Below are 20,150 nucleotides of genomic sequence, written 5' to 3'. Positions count from 1 at the left end.
ATTTAAATAAAATAAATAATTAAGCAATATAATATAGTTTTTATCTATTTATTTATTTATATCTTGATTGAGTATGTTTGCATAAAAATTAATATTGAATAAACATCCATGATTTTCTTTATTGAGCAATAAAATCACTTCAGCTTGTAAAAGTGAAGATATCATTTACTTTGGTATTTTCATAATTATGATTGTATATAACTTTGATCAAGTTTTGAAGAAATATTTAGAATGTGAAGAAACAATTAGTTTTCATGGAAAGCGAAAAAAAAACTTTTTGATATAAACATTTCAAAAAAAAAAAATTGTAATTTTCAAAATATTTTTTTTTTGAATATTGAATATGATTAGGATTTTACTTACTTATATGCTTATAAGCATAATTGAAATTTAGACTTTTTTCTATATTAATAAAATCATTATTATACACAATTAATCTTCAATTATTTTCATGTAAGATCTTGTTTTTATTATTTTGGACTAATTTGCATGTATAATATTTTTATATTATTTATAAAGAGAATTTACTTTGACATGACAAATGAAAATAAAAAATCAGCGAAATTTGTATATTTATAATTATTTGATACTTATCAATTACATACTATTTTAAACAATACGAAAAATTAAATATTTGACATAACGTTTAGTTAGATTTTTTTTAAGTAAAATATTTACAAATGCAATATATAATTCTTTTGTCAATCCACTATTTATTTTGTATTTAATTATGTGATTTTATTTAATCAAAACCAAAAATATTCAATTTAACAAATAATCATATAAAAGAAATTGATACCAGCTATAAATATTAAATAAAATGTTTCCATTATATTGATTTACCAGTTTGCTTACGATTTTTTATAAAATCTTTAACACCAATTACTAATTATTGATTTTATTCATTTAAAAAATATTTCAAGAAAAGTTGTAGCAATTTTTTATTTAATTTCCTTTAATACTGTTTTTATAGAAAAGTCTAGCAATACAATATGACTAAATATGATTCAATTTTCTATTCAAATAGATGTATATTTTATTATTCATAAGGGATACTAATATTCTTTAAAAAAAACTGTTTTAAAATAATATTTTAAGTTGGTAATGAATTTTAGTATATAAAGTCAGTAATTAAATAAATAAAAGTCAGTAATTTTAATAAATAAATAAAGTCAGTAATTAGTAGTATTTTTAATATATAATATACATATTTTGCTCAATATATATTTTGTAAAGAGTAGGATTTCATTTATTTACAAAAGCAATAGGTACTATTCTTTTGTCAATAAACAATTTATTACAATATTATTTTAGGTGACTTTGTATATTTAAAACGCAAATAATTTTAAACTTAACAAATTTTTATAGAAGAAAAATAATAATGGCTATAAATTTTTCAAATGTTTCATCAGTTATTTTTTTGGATCAAATTTTACTTACGAAAATTTCTAAAACGTTCAATACTACTAGTTATTGATTTTATTCATTCAAAAAATATTTCAAGGAAAGTTGTATCAATTATATATTTAATTTTCTCTAATAATGTTTTCATGGAAAAGTGTAGCAATACAATGACTAAAATGACTAAATATAATAAATTTTCATTTACATAGTTCTATATAATATGATTTGGAATGGATACTAATATTCTATAAAAACCTGCTTTAAAATAAAATTATAATTTGGTAGTTAATTTTAATCTGTAATATACAATATAAACTAATATACAAAAGAACATTTTACTAAATTATTTTAATAAAAGTATTAAACTGTACATTTCAATAAATATATATTATTATTTTCAAAACTACATTTGAACAATTTTAACAACAAAATATGCATTTTTTATATATTATCTAATTACTTTTTGTAGAATTTAGTTTCATTGATTTATTGAAAACATTACATAATCTTTTTATAGTTGCTCTATTCGTGATTAAATAAATGTAATATATAATCAAACAAACAAATAAAAATTAGGAGCTTTTATGGTATGAAATTATTTTCCTTTAGTAACTTATTTAAAATAAACTTCAATCAGACCACCTCCCTCAAGTTATATTGTTTATAAATAAATTTTTGTTTTGCAATTTATTGATTACTGATGATACACAAAATTTATTTAAGTATATTTAATCATTGTAAAAATTTTTTTTATACAATTAGTTCGTTACGGCATTATATCATTTATAATTTATTAAATTAAATTATTCCTCAGAAGTTGTATTAGTTCCTCGAGTTGTATTATTTTTCGATGTTAATTTGTTGTACACATTTGTTGCAAATTTGGCAGCTTGATAACCTGAAATGAACAAAAACAAAATTTTACTAGATGAAAAATCTAAATTTTAGTTTGATTTCTATAAATGTTCTTCAATAAAAAAAGTATGGGACGTAACTAAATTGTATACAAAATTGCCCACAAAATTTCCACTCTCTTAAATTGATTCTAGCGAAAGTTTTAAGGTGACTAAATAAGCTTATTTCAAAATAAAATTTAAATAATATACTTACCATAATATAATGGTACCAAAGGTGGTACAAATAGCAAAGGAAAAGGTGGTGTAATCACTTCATGTACTTTTTTAGCTAAATCAACAACTTTATTTATTGGTCCTAAAATTCCATAAACTTCAGGATTTAAAATTGAAAATATCAAAATACAATATATGAACTTGTGTTTCATATTCATATTACCATACTAAAACTTACGTCGTAAAAACAATTTGCTAAAGTACATATTGCAAAATATATTTATTGCAATCTTACGAAATATATTTGCCCTTAACAAATATTTCATGATGTTGACATATAAATCCAATATAAATTATTTACATAATATTGAGAAGTCGTTATATATTTAATTATTAAATACATTAAATAATTGTTTATATATTTCTACAAAACATGTTTGTAATGTATCGCAATTTTTTTTTTGCAGTACATTGAAAAGTCAGAAAAGTTGATTGAAATCAAATAGTACTCATAAAAAGAAGCTTATTTTTATTGTAATTATAAAATAACTTTATTTTTAATAATATTAGTTACTATTATATATATTACTATAATATTACATTTTTTTACTTGTTTTTTTAGCATCACTCCATGCAATTTTTAATTTTTAATAAATTTTAACAATAAATCACTACAAATGACAGCATTAAATTTCAAACTGAAACTTAAAATTAATATTATAATTATACTTTAATAATTTCATTTTCTTATTATCGATATTAATAATGAACATATAAATACAATTAATTTTGTAGACTTAATTGGACAAGGCTAATTTGTAGATTAATTTTGCAACGATATAAAGTACTCCATCAAAAAGTTTGAAACTTAAATTTAAATATTATAAGCAAAAAATATATATCTATAGTAAAACTGTAGAGTAATTAATGAATTTAGCCACTGAAATGGAAAAAAATAAATATTGCTTTTTTTTTTAATTTTAAACGTTAAAATATTTTTCGTCCCAGAATAAAAGTATAAGTTTGATGTTTAGAACGATATTTATTGAAGCCAATACATTTTTAGGTTTTAGTATAAAGTTATTTGCCCGGTAATTATTTTATAATCAATGAAGTATTTTATTTATACTTCTGGATAATCGATTTTGCAACGATTCAAATAGTTGGATATTGAAGTATTGGCCATCATATTTTTTATATAGATTTCTATCCCCTTAACTGTGCTAGAGGTTGGACTGAAAAAAATTCAATAAATTACTAATTCTAGTAGAATATATTTTATATATAGAGTTCTAATACAATTTCTTTATTATATCTTACAAATGCCTGTCTTACAAATGCCTGTCAAAAGCCTATAACCGCCTGCGCCAAAATCTGATAACCCAAAAATGCTGGGAATTTTCAAAGAATATACGTTACTTGGGAAAATTACTAAAATAATTGCAAAAACTGTGAACAAATTAAATTTAGATTCATTTTCTTAGTATATACTAAACTTGATCTAAGTTTATTACTACAATCTAAGATAATAATGAACTAGAAGTCGACATTTCATTTTAATTTATATCAATCCTGACAAAAGATGTGCTCATTGTGATTTACGTATAAATAAATAATAATCTACGTAATCTGATTTCTACATGTTTATTTAATAATTGTTTATTTATATTTAATACTATTTGCACTAATCGATCTTAATTGAAAACATATACTTGGAGAGAACAATTTGAGACAATTAAGATAAAATTAACATTTTATTTGAGATGAAATTATGCTCTTTTTTATCTAACACTTATTACAAGTATTATAAAAATGAAGTTGATAAAAAAACTCTTGAAATATTTATCATAATATAAAACATAATTTATCTACTATTATATATATATATATATAATATAATATTTTATTTTATTTATGGCATATGACCGTGAAGTCATTTAACCTCTTATTACATAAATAATATTTTACAATTTATAAATACCAGAAAAATACATATTTCACAAATTGTTTACTACATAAGATTGTGACTTAATTCATAAAACCTAAATAACTAATACTTTTATTTTTTTTTAGTTCTATATTTTAATATTACATTTTTGTAAGAAATTCACAAAAATTGTATATATATTTTCATCATTAGTGGAAAAGGCTATTATGGTGTTAATAGGAAAATATTATTATATATAATAATTTCCCAATTAAACATTCACAAAACACAAATGAAAAACTGAAAATTCTGAAAATTATTGAATATTTTGAAATTCTTTTTTTTTTTGTTTTTAAACCCTCAAATCGGATGTTCAATTGTCTTACAATCGAATTTTATCAAAAAATATTTGAAAAACTTAAAAATTTTTTTAACTATTAAAACCGAATATTCAGTTGTTCAATATTTGCGCTTTCTTTTCTAATCCGTACCTCCAAAATTGCTGGACCTGCCTTTGTTAAATACTAGTCAGCACGTGTTTCCGAATGTTTTTTTTTGATCCGTTTTTTTAGAACTTGCTAAATGACATACATACAAAACGTACAAACATAAAACAATTACTTGTTATTGTAACTTTTCAAACGTAAAACTTTATTTAAAAACTCTAATTTCGTTATATTAATTGACGCAAAAATATTTTGCAATAACTTTTATACATTATATTTTGATTATGAAAATAAATTGAGTTTCTACTACAAAATATATAATATATTATATATACATTGTTTATTTTTGCAATATTGATTTAGTTAGAGAGTAAAATTTATTCGTATTCAGGATGCAGATGATTAGTTTATTAAATTTTGTTTTAATATTTTTGATTTTGATTACGATGGTCAATTTAAACGATGCTTTTCCAAATCCGGGGTTGGATCCAGGTGAATATTTATTATAAAATATATTTTTTTGTTATGTATTTAGCTTATAAGTTTTAGATTTTATATTAGTCAAGTGTTTCTTTTAAAGTTACAAATATTTGTAACGTTTATCATAATTTTAATTCAATTTTTTACCTCTGAAGAAAACAAAAATCATTTACCTTTCATTGGTACAATTATAAAAAAAATTACACAACTTTTGCACATAATAATATTTATTATTTTTATATAACAATTTATTTAAAACATTTTCTTACATTATAAACAATGTGTTCATATTTATTAGAATTTTCAATTATTATTTTTAAAAATATCTTGTGATTTTTTCTTCAACAGCAGCTTCATCTGCTTTTTGGCTGCTTCAACCACAATCTTTACTAACTGTAAAAAAAATAATTTAGTTTTTTTTTAATTATAATTTTTTTTAATTATAAACCTTCTTATAACTTCTCATGTACAGAAGATATTTAATAACAAATTTTCTCATTATTGGCATATATATAGACTTATAATTAGTGATTTTTTGTTCCGCAAAAATTCGGTTTATAGAGGAGTAAGATAAATCATAAAAGATCAGAGTGACTCAATTACATTTAAATTTTGTAATAATAAATTTATTTTATTATTTTTAACTAAAATAGTATTGGCTGCTAGACAAGGAACAACGAAAAGAGATGGGGATGCAATTATTATAACTTTGACAACAAAAAGTCCATTGGGTTTGGCAAAGCAATCTGTCGATAGATTTTTACAACAAATTTTTTAGAACTAACAATAAGTGACTTTAAATTATAAACATAGAAAAAACTATATATACAATATATTTAATATACAATATATTATATATACAATATATTACATATTCCGTTTTAACATGATCGTCCAAACCGTTTCTTTGTAAAAGTGTAACGATCATAATCGTCAAATTTTTTAAGTCCAAAAAGATTGATAAAATTCCAAAATCTATATTAATAATTTATAAAAAAAATCTGTACGATTGAGTTATTTCAGAATGCGCTCCCAATTTTGGTGTTTGCAAAGTATATCCAAAATTATCATAAATAATATTACAAAAAATAGTTAAATAACAAATTAACATAATTAATAATTAGTTGTAATATTTTAAATAATGAGATTAGATAATAAAGCACCTTTATATAGATAAAATTATGTAATGTTTAAACATAATTTTTGGACAAATTTATAGCATAAATTACATAATAAATTCAGTTACTATTCTGGAATATAATAGTTAAGTTTTCAGAAAAATAAAACAAATAAATAAATACATGATAAACAAATAATACTTACTGAAAATATTTATATTTTGTTATCCAGTAAAAGCTCTAGCAAGTGATGCTCCACTGCCACCTAAAATATATAAAATATTAAAAAATAAATTATTGAAATAGAACATACTTATACATCGCATATGCTTTTGTCTTACAATTTATAAATTAAAACATAATAATTACTACTTATTAAATAATTTACTTTGATTTTATCTTTATTTTTTATAAGTATCATAATACTAAACGATATACTATAATAAGAATTCAGTTACTTCTGCTGACTTAATTTTTAGTAAAATAATAAAGACATATTATTACTATGCATAACATTTTAATAAATATTAATTTTATTCACCAGTATTTTGATAAGGTTGTTTGGTCTGAGAACTTGTAGGAACATTATTTGCTTTTGATCCTGATATTAAAATTAATAAAATCATGCTTATAAAACCGAATATAAAATTTAACTTCATTTTTGAAAATATTCAACAGACTGATTCAATTAATCCACTGAATAAATAGAAATCACAGCTCCTTCAATTTATATCAATCTCAGTTTGCTCATGATAATTTTATTTCAAAAAAAATATTTCTTAGTTTGTTTAATATTGCAAAAATCGACAAAAATGTGCTGTGATATGTAAATATTGATACTTTGTTAATACAATTGTGTAATGTTAAATAAATAATTTTGTAATACTTCATTCTTATAAATATTTCAGACGAGAATGAAATTATTTGTTAGTAAAAGATGAGTTATTCGAAATATCTTCTTAGAGAAAATTCTTAGAATTTAAAACAAACCTATAATAGATTATTAAAAAAATATTTTTGTATGTGTTGTATATTATATGTATATACTTTTTGACCCAAGTTTCTTGCAAAATTTGATGAATGGACAAACCATTTGATTTTTATAGTCCTATAAATTAATGTACTATAAATTACTATCTTTAAGCCAAAAATAAATCTGTATTTGTACTTTTAAATTATTTATTTTTTGTCAAAAAGTCAGGTCATACAACTCTTAAGGCAAAATAACACTCACATCTTAAAATATTAATTCAAAATCAATTTAATATGATCATGGCTGTACATAAAACATATTTATTACAATTTTAAATATGTTTTGACATAACATTTTCAGGCTAATGAAATCGAGTTTTATTTTTGTCAACTTGATCAATTTTGTTTTTTCTTACTTTTTTTGGCTTTCTTAGAAGAACTTCTTTTTTTATTTTTATTCCTTTTTTTTGTTGGACGCAACTTATTTATTATTTGTACCATCATCTTGTTGTTTTTTCAACTTTGGAGCTTCAGTTGATAAATCTATATCAGATTTGATATTTGGTTCAGAAGTTGACTCAGATGGAGACAAAACTTGACTATTTTCTTCATCTTTGGTAGAATTTTCAGAAATTTTACTAGAATCTGAAACTGTAGCATTTGGAATTTGGATATCCACGTTTTGATTACTAGAATCTGTATTAGATTCACTTATTTTTTGCTTTTTATTATCATTTGATGGTACTGAATTGCTTTGGTTACCATCACTATTTATGGCTTGAGATTCTTCCAAAGTCTTCATAGGAATGTATTGATGTAGTTGTTTCTGGAATTTGCTCTTTATTTATACTAGTTTCAGTACCAGGTTCATCAGATTCATCAACGTTTTTTTGACTTTTTGGACTTCCAGAAGATTCATCAGTTACATTTTGTAGATTTTTATCAGTTTCTGTACCTTGATTTTGTTCATTGGTACCTTGTTCTGTAAAATTTGTATTTGCATATGACGGATCCTCTTTAGGTTTAATTTGTGATTTTTTACTTAAAGTTTGTGGAAATTCTAAGTTATCATCTTCATTATTTGTGATGGAACTTTCAAGAATTCTATTAGATTCTGATTCTGTATCTTAGTTGTCCTATTTTTGTTCATCAGAATTTGTACCAGATTTAGCTTGTTCTTTTGATTTTTGTTCTCCAGGATTTCATCTGTATTTTTGCTTTCAGATTCACCAGAATTTTCTAAGTTATTATTTTCATTATCTTTGACAGAATTTTCAGGAATTTTATTAGTTTCTGATTCTGTGTCTTGATTGTATATATTTTGTTTACTAGAATTTGTACCAGATTCAACTTGTTCTTCTGAGTTTTGTTTTCCAGTACCCATATCACTTGCTTTTGGAAATTTTGGATTGTTATCTATATTTTTGCTTTCAGATTTACCAGAGTTTTCTAAGTTATTATTTGCATTATCTTTGATGGAATTTACAGGAATTTTAGCAGGTTTAGAAACTCCATCTTGGTTGTCTATTTTTTGTTTACTAGAATTTTTACTAGATTTAACTTGTTCTTCTAATTTTTGTTTTCTAGTACTATCACTTGGTTCTGTAGATTTTGGATTTTTATCTGTATTTTTGCTTCCAGATTTTTCAGAATTTTCAATTGGTTTTGATGTAGTAGGTAATTGAATTTGTTTTGGCTTTGTACTAGTTTCAGTATCAAGTTGATTGGATTCATTCTGTACTTTGTTTTCTAGAGTTTCAGAAGACACGTCAGATAAATTTTGTCGATTTGAATTTTGATTATTAAGATTATCATTATGTAGAACTTTTTCATCTTGAGTTTCATTTTAGCACCTTGATCTTGAAATTTTTATATTATGTTTTGAATATTGTACATCTGTGTTTGTTCTTGTAATAGATTTTTTGAAGATTTGACTTTTTTGTCACTTGATATGGGTGTAGACACCACGTCATTATTTTCTTCATTTGTTTTCAGAACTTGCACTTGGTTTTAAATTTGTAGGACTTGCTAATGTAGTTGATTCTTGAGTATCTGCTTTTTTTTACTAGATTCCGTACTACATTCATCTAATTCTTCTGATTTTGTTTTCCAAATTTGTTGACTCTGGAAGATCTTATGGAAGATTTTATATTTTCACCAGTATTTTTGCTCTTAGATTCATTCAAATTCGTTATAGGTTCTGTTGTAGTAGTTTCTTGGTCTTGCTCCAGCTTTTTTACACATTTCAATAATAGGTTCATCAGAATTACTTTTCTCAGAACTTTCAGATGATGAATTTTCAGCACTTTGTTGATCTTGGCTATCCCTTCTTGTTCTTGTTCACCGGATTTAATTAATTATCTTTTTCTTCAGTATTATCTGAATCCTGTGAACTTTCGTGGTTGTCTTTACTATTTTTACCTTCAAAAGAATTTTGGTCGTCATCATTTTCTTTGTCAGATTCTTCTAACTCTTTGATTTGTTCTGATATTGTAGTTGAATTGCCTGGGATTCGTACTTTGTTTTTACCAGTTTTAGGATCAGTTTCATCAATTTTCTTTACTTTCTGGCTTTGTGGACTATCAGCTGATTCATTAGATGCATTTTCCTTATCCTTTTCATCATTTGGGACAAAATTTTTTGGATCATCACCTTTTATATCATCAGATTCTCCAGAATTTCTAATTAATTTTGGTGTAGTAGTTGGTGTCAATGTTGTAGTTTCTTGGACTTGCTCTTTCTTTGTACTAGTTTCAGATTTTGGTTGATTAGAATTATCTTTTTTAGGCTTTTCTGGACCTTCAGAAGCTTCATGAGTTCGAACTTCTTGGATCATCTTCTTGATATTGAATATCATCTTTTATTTATTGATATTGTTTATTTGAATCCTGATCAAGTATTGGATAACCATTGTTTCTTTTACTGTCCAACGAATTTTTGAGTAGTTGTAATTGTCTTAAATATTGTTCTAGAAATTTTTAAAAATATTTTCATACGTGATTTTATAAATGATAAAAAAATATCTACCTTAGATTAATACCTCGTAATTTAAATGGTAACTTAACAATTTTAGCAATAATATTCTTTATAAGTTGCATCAACTTTGGTATATGTTCTTTTAAGGCTGCACCTCCAATAATTATAAATATTTTGAACAAATTATTAATAATATAAATTCAAACAACTGTTGAAAATTATGAATATTAAACTTGTTACTTACCTAAAACTGGAGGAATTGACCAAGGACTACCAGAACCCATATTTCAAGAAGGTGTTAAACTATTAGTAAATCTGTCAGCAGCTTTTGTTAAACTAAAATCATTTTATTAGTGACAAATGGATTTTTAATTAAAGTAAATCCATAACTAGACAAAATACAACTTGACATTAAAAATACTATCGCCAAATTCATTTTCGGTGCAATTTTTCTAAGTACAAAACTTGGAAGTGATAAATTTTCAAGGTGGATCTGTATTTATACAGATTTTTTTGTACAACTGGCGTTGTTTTAGAAAATTTTGATTTAAATGCTTTGTTTTTGTGTATTTGGTTAAATTGTGCAATATTTATATGTAAATATTTGTTCACAATTTGTATAAATTATATCACAAATAAATTTGTTTTTGATTTTTTATAATTTTTGTTAAGATATTTGCACAGAATTTTGGAAAACATAGAATACGCCAAATTTACTAATTTTATTAATACGGATATTAGGTAACAAATTGTTTAGAAATAGGTTTTACTCCTGACATTTATTATTAATTTTTTATATTGAAAAAAAATTAAGTAAATTTTAGATTAAAATTAAGTAGATGTATAATTTAATTTTAACCCCATATTTTATTTATTTGAATTAAATACGTTTTAGTATTTATAATATAAATTTAGTAATTCTACATTATTTTATACATCTGTACTAATTAATATTAAAACAGCATTTTTTTTAAAGTAATATTGAGTATAATAAATGTAACTAAATACATTTACAAGACAATATCAGTAAAATTTTCACATGGGATATAATAACTTCATTACCTAATTTAGTTACAAATAAACCAAGGATTTTTAATGTATCAATTTTTTTTTCTAAAAACTATTTTTTTGTCACAACTTCTTAGCGTCAGACACATATGACTGACATGATGATTAATGTGCTAAAAAATTTAAAACAAATTCAGCGATATAAAGGAAAAATATTTTTAATATTTCCAAATTGAATTCTCTGATTTCATTTTTTGACTTCATTTTTATTTTGCAATTTCGGTTATTTTTTTTTAAAAAAAAAAAGAATAAATACGTGTTTTGATTTTGTAAAATTTCTTGTAAATTATTTCTCAATTATTACTTAATTATAATACTTAATTATGTAACATTTTGTGTTCATTATTTATCAAATCATTACTACTATATAGTTACTCAAATGCTTATTTGTTATATGTGTATTTTTTATTCATATTCAAATTACAATCTGTCTTATAATTGGAAGACATTCCAATTTTAAATTTTTATTATGCAAATAATAATTAATTTATTTAAAAATAATTTATTTATAGTAATATTTTTTTATTATGCACATAAGACTTATTTTGAACCAACAATTTAAATAATATATAAAATTAATAATTTATAAATAAAAGTATCCAAATTTTTAATCAAATAATTTATTTGTCATTATGTTTTTATATATAAAGTACAAACATTTTTAGAAAAAATAGAAAATCATTAACTAAATGCAATATTTTCATAAGACTTCTATAGTTAACTAAACTGAATAGATGTCAATTATTTACAAAAAAATATTCAGTCTTATTCCATAATTTCTCTATTTAATTTAAGAATCAGTGATATTGCCACTTATTTTTTGCAAATTAAATTTTTCTCGTAACATATTAGTCAATTGTGCTAAATATTTTTGAATTTCTGCAATCGGATGAACTATAAAGTAAATAAAAATACCACTTAAATTATTTAAAAAAATTATATAAATATTTATTACTTACATATGGCTGTTAATACTGCCGATCCATATTGACCAAAATTTCCTAAAAATGCATTTGTTGATGGAAGTATTAAAGAAATTAATAAAATTCCGAAAAATAATTTTGTAAATTTCATTTTGAATTTGATTTTGTTATATATTGCCAAATCAAAGTGATAACTTGAATTTACTATTCATGATTATATATTAAATTTTAGACTTGTTTATTTATTTAGATATTTGTTTAAAATTATGCAATTTATTAATTAAATTAATATATATTGATATAAAATTATTGTTAATAACATTTTGTTTTGTATTTGATTTGTTTGACGTCATTGAAGTAAAATTTGAAAAACGAAATTCAAAATAGAATTTTAAAGTGCAAAATAGTTACATTTTTCCATAGGGCTAAAATTGCATGATGAACTTCCCGACATGTGTAAATAATATTAATAAATTTATGCTGATTTTAAAAGATTTCCAAATTTTTGTTTTTGAGTAAACGTTGACGTGAGGTCAAAAATCTGTTCACACACACACACACACATACTTTTTCCAAATTTGGTCTCATTCGATTCAGAATGGCTTGAAATGTCGAAAAAAACATAAAATTGGCAAATCGGGTTTTTTGGCGAAAATAACATAAACCTCATAAAGTTAACATGAAAAAGCATAAAGTTTATAATGTACAAATTTTTTATATTGAAAACACAATTTCAAATCAAATAGTTCTTAATGTGTTGTTATGAATGTATAAACAATATAACAAAGAAGTGGCAATACAATTCACAGATTATCATAATTAAATACATGTTTATGAAAATTTAATGAATATTGAAAAGAGTTTTATCAATGTCGATTATTCCATAAAAATCAGTCTAATGGGTCACATTTGAAGAACCAGTGGTACTTCTCCATCATTTTGCAAATTAAATTTTGCTTGTAACATTTGAGTCAATTTCGATAGTAATTCCTTGATTTCTGACAATGGCTGAACTGTAAAATTTTTTTTAATTAATTTATAATATTAATTATTATTTTTGCAAGGTATGTATTTTGAACAAATTACAATACTTGGACTATTTTTTATCACTTACATATAGCTGTTAAGAATCCATAGCCATTTTGACCCCAACTTCCTAATAATGAAGATTCTAAACAAAAAACTGTTGATGGCAAAATTATAGAAATAAGTAAAATTGCAAAAAATAATTTTGAATATTGCATTTTTTAATTTTTTCAATTTACTTAGCAAAATTGCCAAAATATTGCCAAATTAGTACTGATAACGAAATTAGCTTTGCTCGTTTTTTATATATGAAATTGTGTGCCTTGTTTATTTATTTAGCTAATTATTTATTCAAAATTATGTAATTCATTAAATTAGCTTAACGACTGAAAACAAGTATTTTTCGGTTTTGTTTAATTTGTTCGACGTAGATTGAATAAATTATAAGAAATAATCAAAAGTTGTATATAACATTTTATTTTAATAGGAAGAGAAATATTATGCAGTTCAATATACTTTTTTCGAGAATTTCTGAATTTCAAATTTTAAAATGCAAAAAAGTTTCGTATAAAATTTAGAAAACATATATTTTATCAAGATGAAAGTAATAAATCTAGTTGTGCGTGGCATCGTGCCTTAAGGCTGCCTAAATTGCTGGAGCTTCCCATACCGTAACGAAATGTTCGAGGAATATTAAATGTTTTCAAATAGATTATTATAAATATTGTCTAATATTTAAGGCACGATATTATAGGAATAATATACACTGAATTGCAAAGGTAAAATTATTATTTAGAGTATATAAGTGAGCTTTAGAATTTCAGCCAGGATTAAATTTAAAATCTGAACCACAAGCAGATTTTTTTTTGAATCATTTAAATCAGACGCTTAGTTCACTCAAAAACTGCCATCTTTCGCACATTTAGCTCTGTATCTTCGAAATGGCGGGACCTGTCTTTGCCAAAAATTAATCACCTCTGCTACCAAACATTACGAATTGAATGTTTTTTAAACCATTCAAATCGGATGATCTGTTCTCTCAAAAACTTGATTTGTATTTTCTGTACTCTTTGCTCCGTATCTCCGTAACGGCTGGACCTGCCTTTGCCAAAAACTAATCAGCACATCTCCCGATCAATAGGAATCTAATGTTTTTTGAACCATTTTTATCGATTGATCCGTGCGCCCGAAAACGTGGACTAAAATTGTATCCATACACACACACATCCATTTTTTCTGATGTATGCCAAAATGTTTAGAAACCTTCAAAACGCGAATAAATGTAAAAATTTTCAATTTCGATTTTTGGACGATTACAATAACTTAAAAAAATATATAATCCTAAATTTTCACTCTCCCAACACATCTTAAAAATTAGATTTCGATTAGAATTTTTTATTACAAGAGTCAATTTTTGAGTAATATATAGATTTTCTAAAATATTATGCATATAAAATTTTATATTTGTCAAAATATGTTCTTTTTCTGACGAAAACTAATAGCTTGCTAGCAATTGAAATTGTTTATTAAAAATTGAAATTGTGTTAGAAATTAAAATTCTATTTGTTTAATTTAATGGAAAATATTTATGAATATAAAAAACTAGTCCTGTATATTTTAATTTAATTCCTTTTTTTTAATTATTATTTTAATTCTGGAAGAACTTCTTTTTAAGTGTTTGAATATTGTGAAAACCTTTTTTTATAATTATTTTATTATAATATAAATTAATTAAAAATTAATAAGAGATTTAAACTTAATTATGAACTATCATAATTGGATTCTTTGATTTTTTATTTATTAATAATTAGCAATTAGAATATACAAAAGATTCTTTGAATACAATTATTTTTATTGATTTTTTTTAAAAATATCTGTATCTAATTTTTCTTTAAATAATTTGTATTTTAGCAAAATATTTACTAAATTATATTGCGAGCACTAAATTTAATATTCTCATGTTTTATTCAATGTACAAACTTTGTGAAATTTTTAAAATAATTTTTCAAACAATATTATAATTTTTTTAAGCAAACTTTTGGTTTATTCGGCCAAATGTTTTTCGTGCCCTTACTTTTCAAGATATTTAATAATTGGTGATTAGTTTTTGGCAAAGGTAGTTCGAGCCGCTACGGTGATACGGAGCAAAGAGTGCAGAAAATAGAAATCGACTTTTTGAGAGAACGGAGTATCCGATTTGAATGATCTAAAAAAACATTCAATTAGTAATGATTGGGAGAAGTTTATTAGTTTTTGGCAAAGGCAGTTCGAGCCGCAACGGAGATACGGAGCTAAATATGTAAAAAATGGCAATTTTTGAGAGAACTAAGCGTCCGATTTAAATGATTCAAAGAACTTTCTGCTTGCTTTAACAAAATAATTGATTTTGTAAAAAAAATTTTTTTGTTCGATTTTTTTTTTTTTTTTAATTTTTTGTAAATCGAAAATAATTCAGATTTTATTTTTAATTCTGACTAAAGTTCTAATATACTTTAGACAAATAATTTCAACTTTGCAATTCAGTTTATATAATTCTTATAAATATTTGACAATGTTACATTCAGTATTCCTCGAACATTTCGTTACGGTACGGGAAGTTCTAGCAATTTGCCTTAAGGCACGATGCCACCCACCCCACTAGTTATTAATTTTAATTCAGCTCAAACAATGTATTCTGATATTAAGTTTAATTAAGTGATTTACTAAAGTTTAGATATTATTTAAAATATTTTTGGCTTGCGTTGAATGAAAAAACACTCAAATATTTTTATAATTGCATTTATTTTAACAAGTTGATAACAAGAAAAAAATAACAAAATAAACAATTAATAAAATATTGACTATGTCCAGAAATGTTTGCTGAATTTTTTTAACCTCCTCTCATAGCTGTTACAATTTGTCCCAAAAGTCCAGGAATAGTGTCAGGAACTGCAGAAAAAAAATTAAACAATTTTTAAGGATAACAAATTCTTTTTAAAAGGTTCATATAGTTGCAAATGATATATAAGATAATATAAAATTTTCAACTCACTTTTGAAATTTTGACCAACCCTAGGTCCATTTTCTTCAGCTCCATCACCTCGAAGATCATCTTGTCCTTGGACAAAATTAAAAACCATCACAAAATAAATTACAACAAAAAATAACAAAAATTTGTTGTTAATCATTTTTAACAACAATCGGATTTATATATATTTACCACTTAAAATGTTTTAACAAATCTGTTCTGCTACATCTTTTTATATAGTCAGAAAAAATCTTTCAAAATCTGTAAACGAAATACTTTTTTATTTATTCAGAGTTACAAGATTGTAGATTCTTTTGAAACTTTTTTGTGAAATCAAAAGTCGATTGGTTTAATTTGTTGATAAAGTAAACATTACAAACAAATTTATTACTTTGTTTAACTTTTGTACGCAAATAGATTCTTAGTTTCTGATTGGAAAATTTTTAAATTGCTTTCTATTTAGGTATACGATTTACAATCTAAAATAAATAAATAAAATAAATAAAAATTACTAAATACATAGATTATTTTATTTTTCAAGTTAATTTATTTATTTGTTATAATATACAAGAGTGAAATTTTTGAGTAATAAATAAATTTTCTAAAATAAAAAATTTTACATATAAAATATTTGTTTGTCTATATGATTGTTTTCACGAAAACAAACTTTTTGTTAATAATTGTAACTGTTTATTAAAAATTGAAATTTTTGTCAACTTGTGTGTTGGAAATTAAATTGTTAAATATTTTACTTAATGAAATCTAATTATGAATATAAAAAACCAGTGGTGTATAATTAAATTTAATTCAATTTTTTTATTTATAATTTTAATTTCTGAAGAACTTTTTTTTTAAATCTTTGAACATTCTGAAAATTTTTTGTATAATTATATTTGTAAATAATAATAAATATTTATGAAATTGAAAAATAATCTTAATTTAATTATGAACAATCAATTGGATTCTTTGAATAAATTTATTTTCATTCGTTGGGTTTAAAAAAATCTGTTTGCATTTTTTTTTAGATTTTTTATTTTAGTAGAACATTTACAGAATTAATATTGAGAGCATTAAATTCAATGCTTTTATTTTTCATTCGATGTACAAATTTAGTAAAAAAAATTTCAATTATTTTTTACAATGTATAAATTTTATACAATTTTTAAATAATTTTTTAAACAATTACATAATTTTTTTTAGCAAAATTTTGATTTATTCTGCAAATTGGTCATGGTGTTTATGTTCATGTTGTTTTTCATACATTTCAAGAACTTTAATAACTTCATTAGGATCGAAATCAGCATGTTTCCTATGCTTTCTATGCTTTCCATGCTTTTTATGCTTTTTTCTACCTTTATGTTTTTTACATTTACGTTTCTTTGTTTTTTGGCGAAAATGTTCCTGAAGATCTTCAAATTCTTCTTTTATAACTTTAAAATCTTTTGTTAACTGAGGTCTTTTATCTAAAAATTAATAAAATCATATAAAGTGGAATGAAATAAAATTGTAAATAAATAATTAAATTACATATTTAAAATTAAATAAAATCAAATATGATTAGAAATATCACCTGTCGAATATGAATTTCCAAGTTGATTTATTAGATTGGCATTTCGTGTTTGAGAATCTGTAAAAAAAATAATTTGAATCAATTAGACTTTCATTTATTCATCAGGTTTCAATCTAAATAACAATTAAGCCTTAATGAATTCCATTCACAATAAAGAGAAAAAATGTAATTTATTTTAAACTAATAAGGCCTTTCATTAGGCCTTAGTTTTAAATAAATTTTAGTCTTAACAAAATCTATTGGAATATACAAAAGCAAAAAGAAATATTTTTTTGTTTGAAAAATATTTTATATATTAATATATATAAAAGTATTAAATATATATATATATAATATTTAATACTTTTGTGATTTTTGATATCAGCAAATCCAATTTTTTCCTAAATTTTAACTTGTACTTTTTGGGTAGGTACATAAAATATTGTATAATAATAATTTCATTACTTCATTCATAATAAAATATCTAATATATGATAGTGTTCTATTTATAATTATTCTGGTATTACTATTATTTCTGGACAATTTAAAAACTTGAAAATATTCAAATAACTTGCCAGGATGTTTTTCTCCAATAAATTTGATTGCCGGATTTGATTTTTCTTCATGATCTTCATCTTCAAGTTGTTTTTCTAAATTTTCACATAAAGATGCTTCAAAATGTATTAAAATTAAAAAATATACACAATATAAAAATATGTACTTCATTTTCAAAACAGCAACAAGTTAAAAAATAAATGTGTGTGTTAAAAATTTTTAGATATTTATTCCAAAATTTTATTATGTCATCACATGTTTTTACGAATTTGTTTGCTTAAATTTTGAAATAGCCCAAAAATAAATATTTTTACACAAAAATATTATTGCAAAAATTTGGTATAAATAATAATGTAGGGAATAATGTTGTAAATTCGTGGATATTGCAAGTAATAAAAATTAAATATTGTTCACAATAAGAAAATATTTCTGATCTTTCTGAAGTTATTTATTTAAGTTTTTTGTGCGTTATGGTTACATATTTTTATTAACTAATTTTTTACAATATTTAAAATTTATTTTCAAGGTAGATATTACTTTTCCTATTATGTGGTTTATAAACTTCTCAACTCCTCTTATACAAATAAAACTGCAATTATTCAATTTTTAATGTAAAATCGGTTACTCTTTAATAAAAATTTATAATTTTCATTTTTACAAGTAGTAGATATTCGAATTTTTCTTCTGTTTTTGGCAAACAATTTGATATTTCTCATTTCTTGTATTTCTGCATAGTAAAACATCTAAATTTTGATCAGAATTTCAAAGTTTAAATAAATAAATTGTCAAGAAAAAACACTAAATTCATACAGAACGAACTTTTCAAATACAAGACAATTTTAAAAATAAACCTGTGTTATTGATATGAATATTAAAATTTGGTCCATTAAACAATATTTGGCTATCAATAAAGTTTTGAAAACTTATTTTATAGAAGTATATATTACAAGCATTAATATAAATACTTGGTATTATCTTTTAAATTTATTCAAACATAAAAGTTATCAAACTAATATATTTAAATAATAAAATTTGTTACTAATATTATTTTTTTATTATTTTCTTATAAATACAATCTGTCTAAATAGAAAGACATTGAGTAATTAGTATGACAAATAAAATAAAATTTTAAAAGGAAAACCCAGTGGCTCACTTTTCATTAATGTACTGCGAGTAGTGTAAAATTACCCTTCAAATTCTTTTGTCGTCGTATATTGCTTTTAAAATTGTTTTTTTTTTTTAAATTAATAATAAATATACTCAAACGTGTATGAAGACTTCATTAAAAATTGTTTTCAAATAAAAAAATAATAAATTAAAACAACTGAATATTTTGCTTAACTAAACTAAGATTTACCGGAAATTTTATCGCTAAATGTTTGTGCTTCTGAAATCAACAATAAAATACTAATAACAAACAGTGAATATAAATGAATTTTCTCAATATTGAGCATACTAACTTTGTTGAAAATCATCCACTAAACCTTTCAGATTCTCCAAAAATCCTCCTTCAGCAATATTTATGGACATTGCCAAAACCACCAAAATAGCAAAAAAAATCAAGAAAGACGATTGCATTTTGTACTATTTTTTTAAATAATTTTTAATAATATTTTTGATATTTGGATG

General features: G+C 22.7%; 1 protein-coding gene across 1 annotated transcript; it reads right to left on the bottom strand.

Moving 5' to 3' along the window:
• Positions 1-6,669: 6,669 nt before the first annotated feature.
• LOC113367906 (probable serine/threonine-protein kinase cdc7) lies at positions 6,670-9,678 on the bottom strand. Its single transcript, XM_026609479.1, has 6 exons — positions 9,576-9,678; positions 8,590-9,250; positions 8,280-8,521; positions 7,916-8,203; positions 6,987-7,046; positions 6,670-6,710 (listed from the first exon to the last, which is right to left on the bottom strand). Exons 1-6 carry the CDS (start codon positions 9,676-9,678, stop codon positions 6,670-6,672), a joined length of 1,395 nt encoding a protein of 464 aa, XP_026465264.1.
• Positions 9,679-20,150: the final 10,472 nt, after the last annotated feature.

The sequence above is a fragment of the Ctenocephalides felis genome, unplaced genomic scaffold, assembly GCF_003426905.1.
Source record: "Ctenocephalides felis isolate EL2017-DRISC unplaced genomic scaffold, ASM342690v1 CF-g0.4_SCAFFOLD_01170, whole genome shotgun sequence".
NCBI classification, from domain to species: Eukaryota; Metazoa; Arthropoda; class Insecta; order Siphonaptera; family Pulicidae; genus Ctenocephalides; species Ctenocephalides felis.
This window is presented reverse-complemented; position numbering and strand designations above follow the sequence as displayed.

Coding starts and splice junctions, on each gene's coding strand:
- LOC113367906 (XM_026609479.1), bottom strand. CDS start 9,678: ATGAACCTATTATTGAAATGTGTAAAAAAGCTGGAGCAAGACCAAGAA. Junction 8,204..8,279: donor TGATGAATCTGATGAACCTG/GTACTGAAACTA, acceptor AGACTTTGGAAG/AATCTCAAGCCATAAATAGT. Junction 6,711..6,986: donor ACAACCTTATCAAAATACTG/GTGAATAAAATT, acceptor TATATATTTTAG/GTGGCAGTGGAGCATCACTT.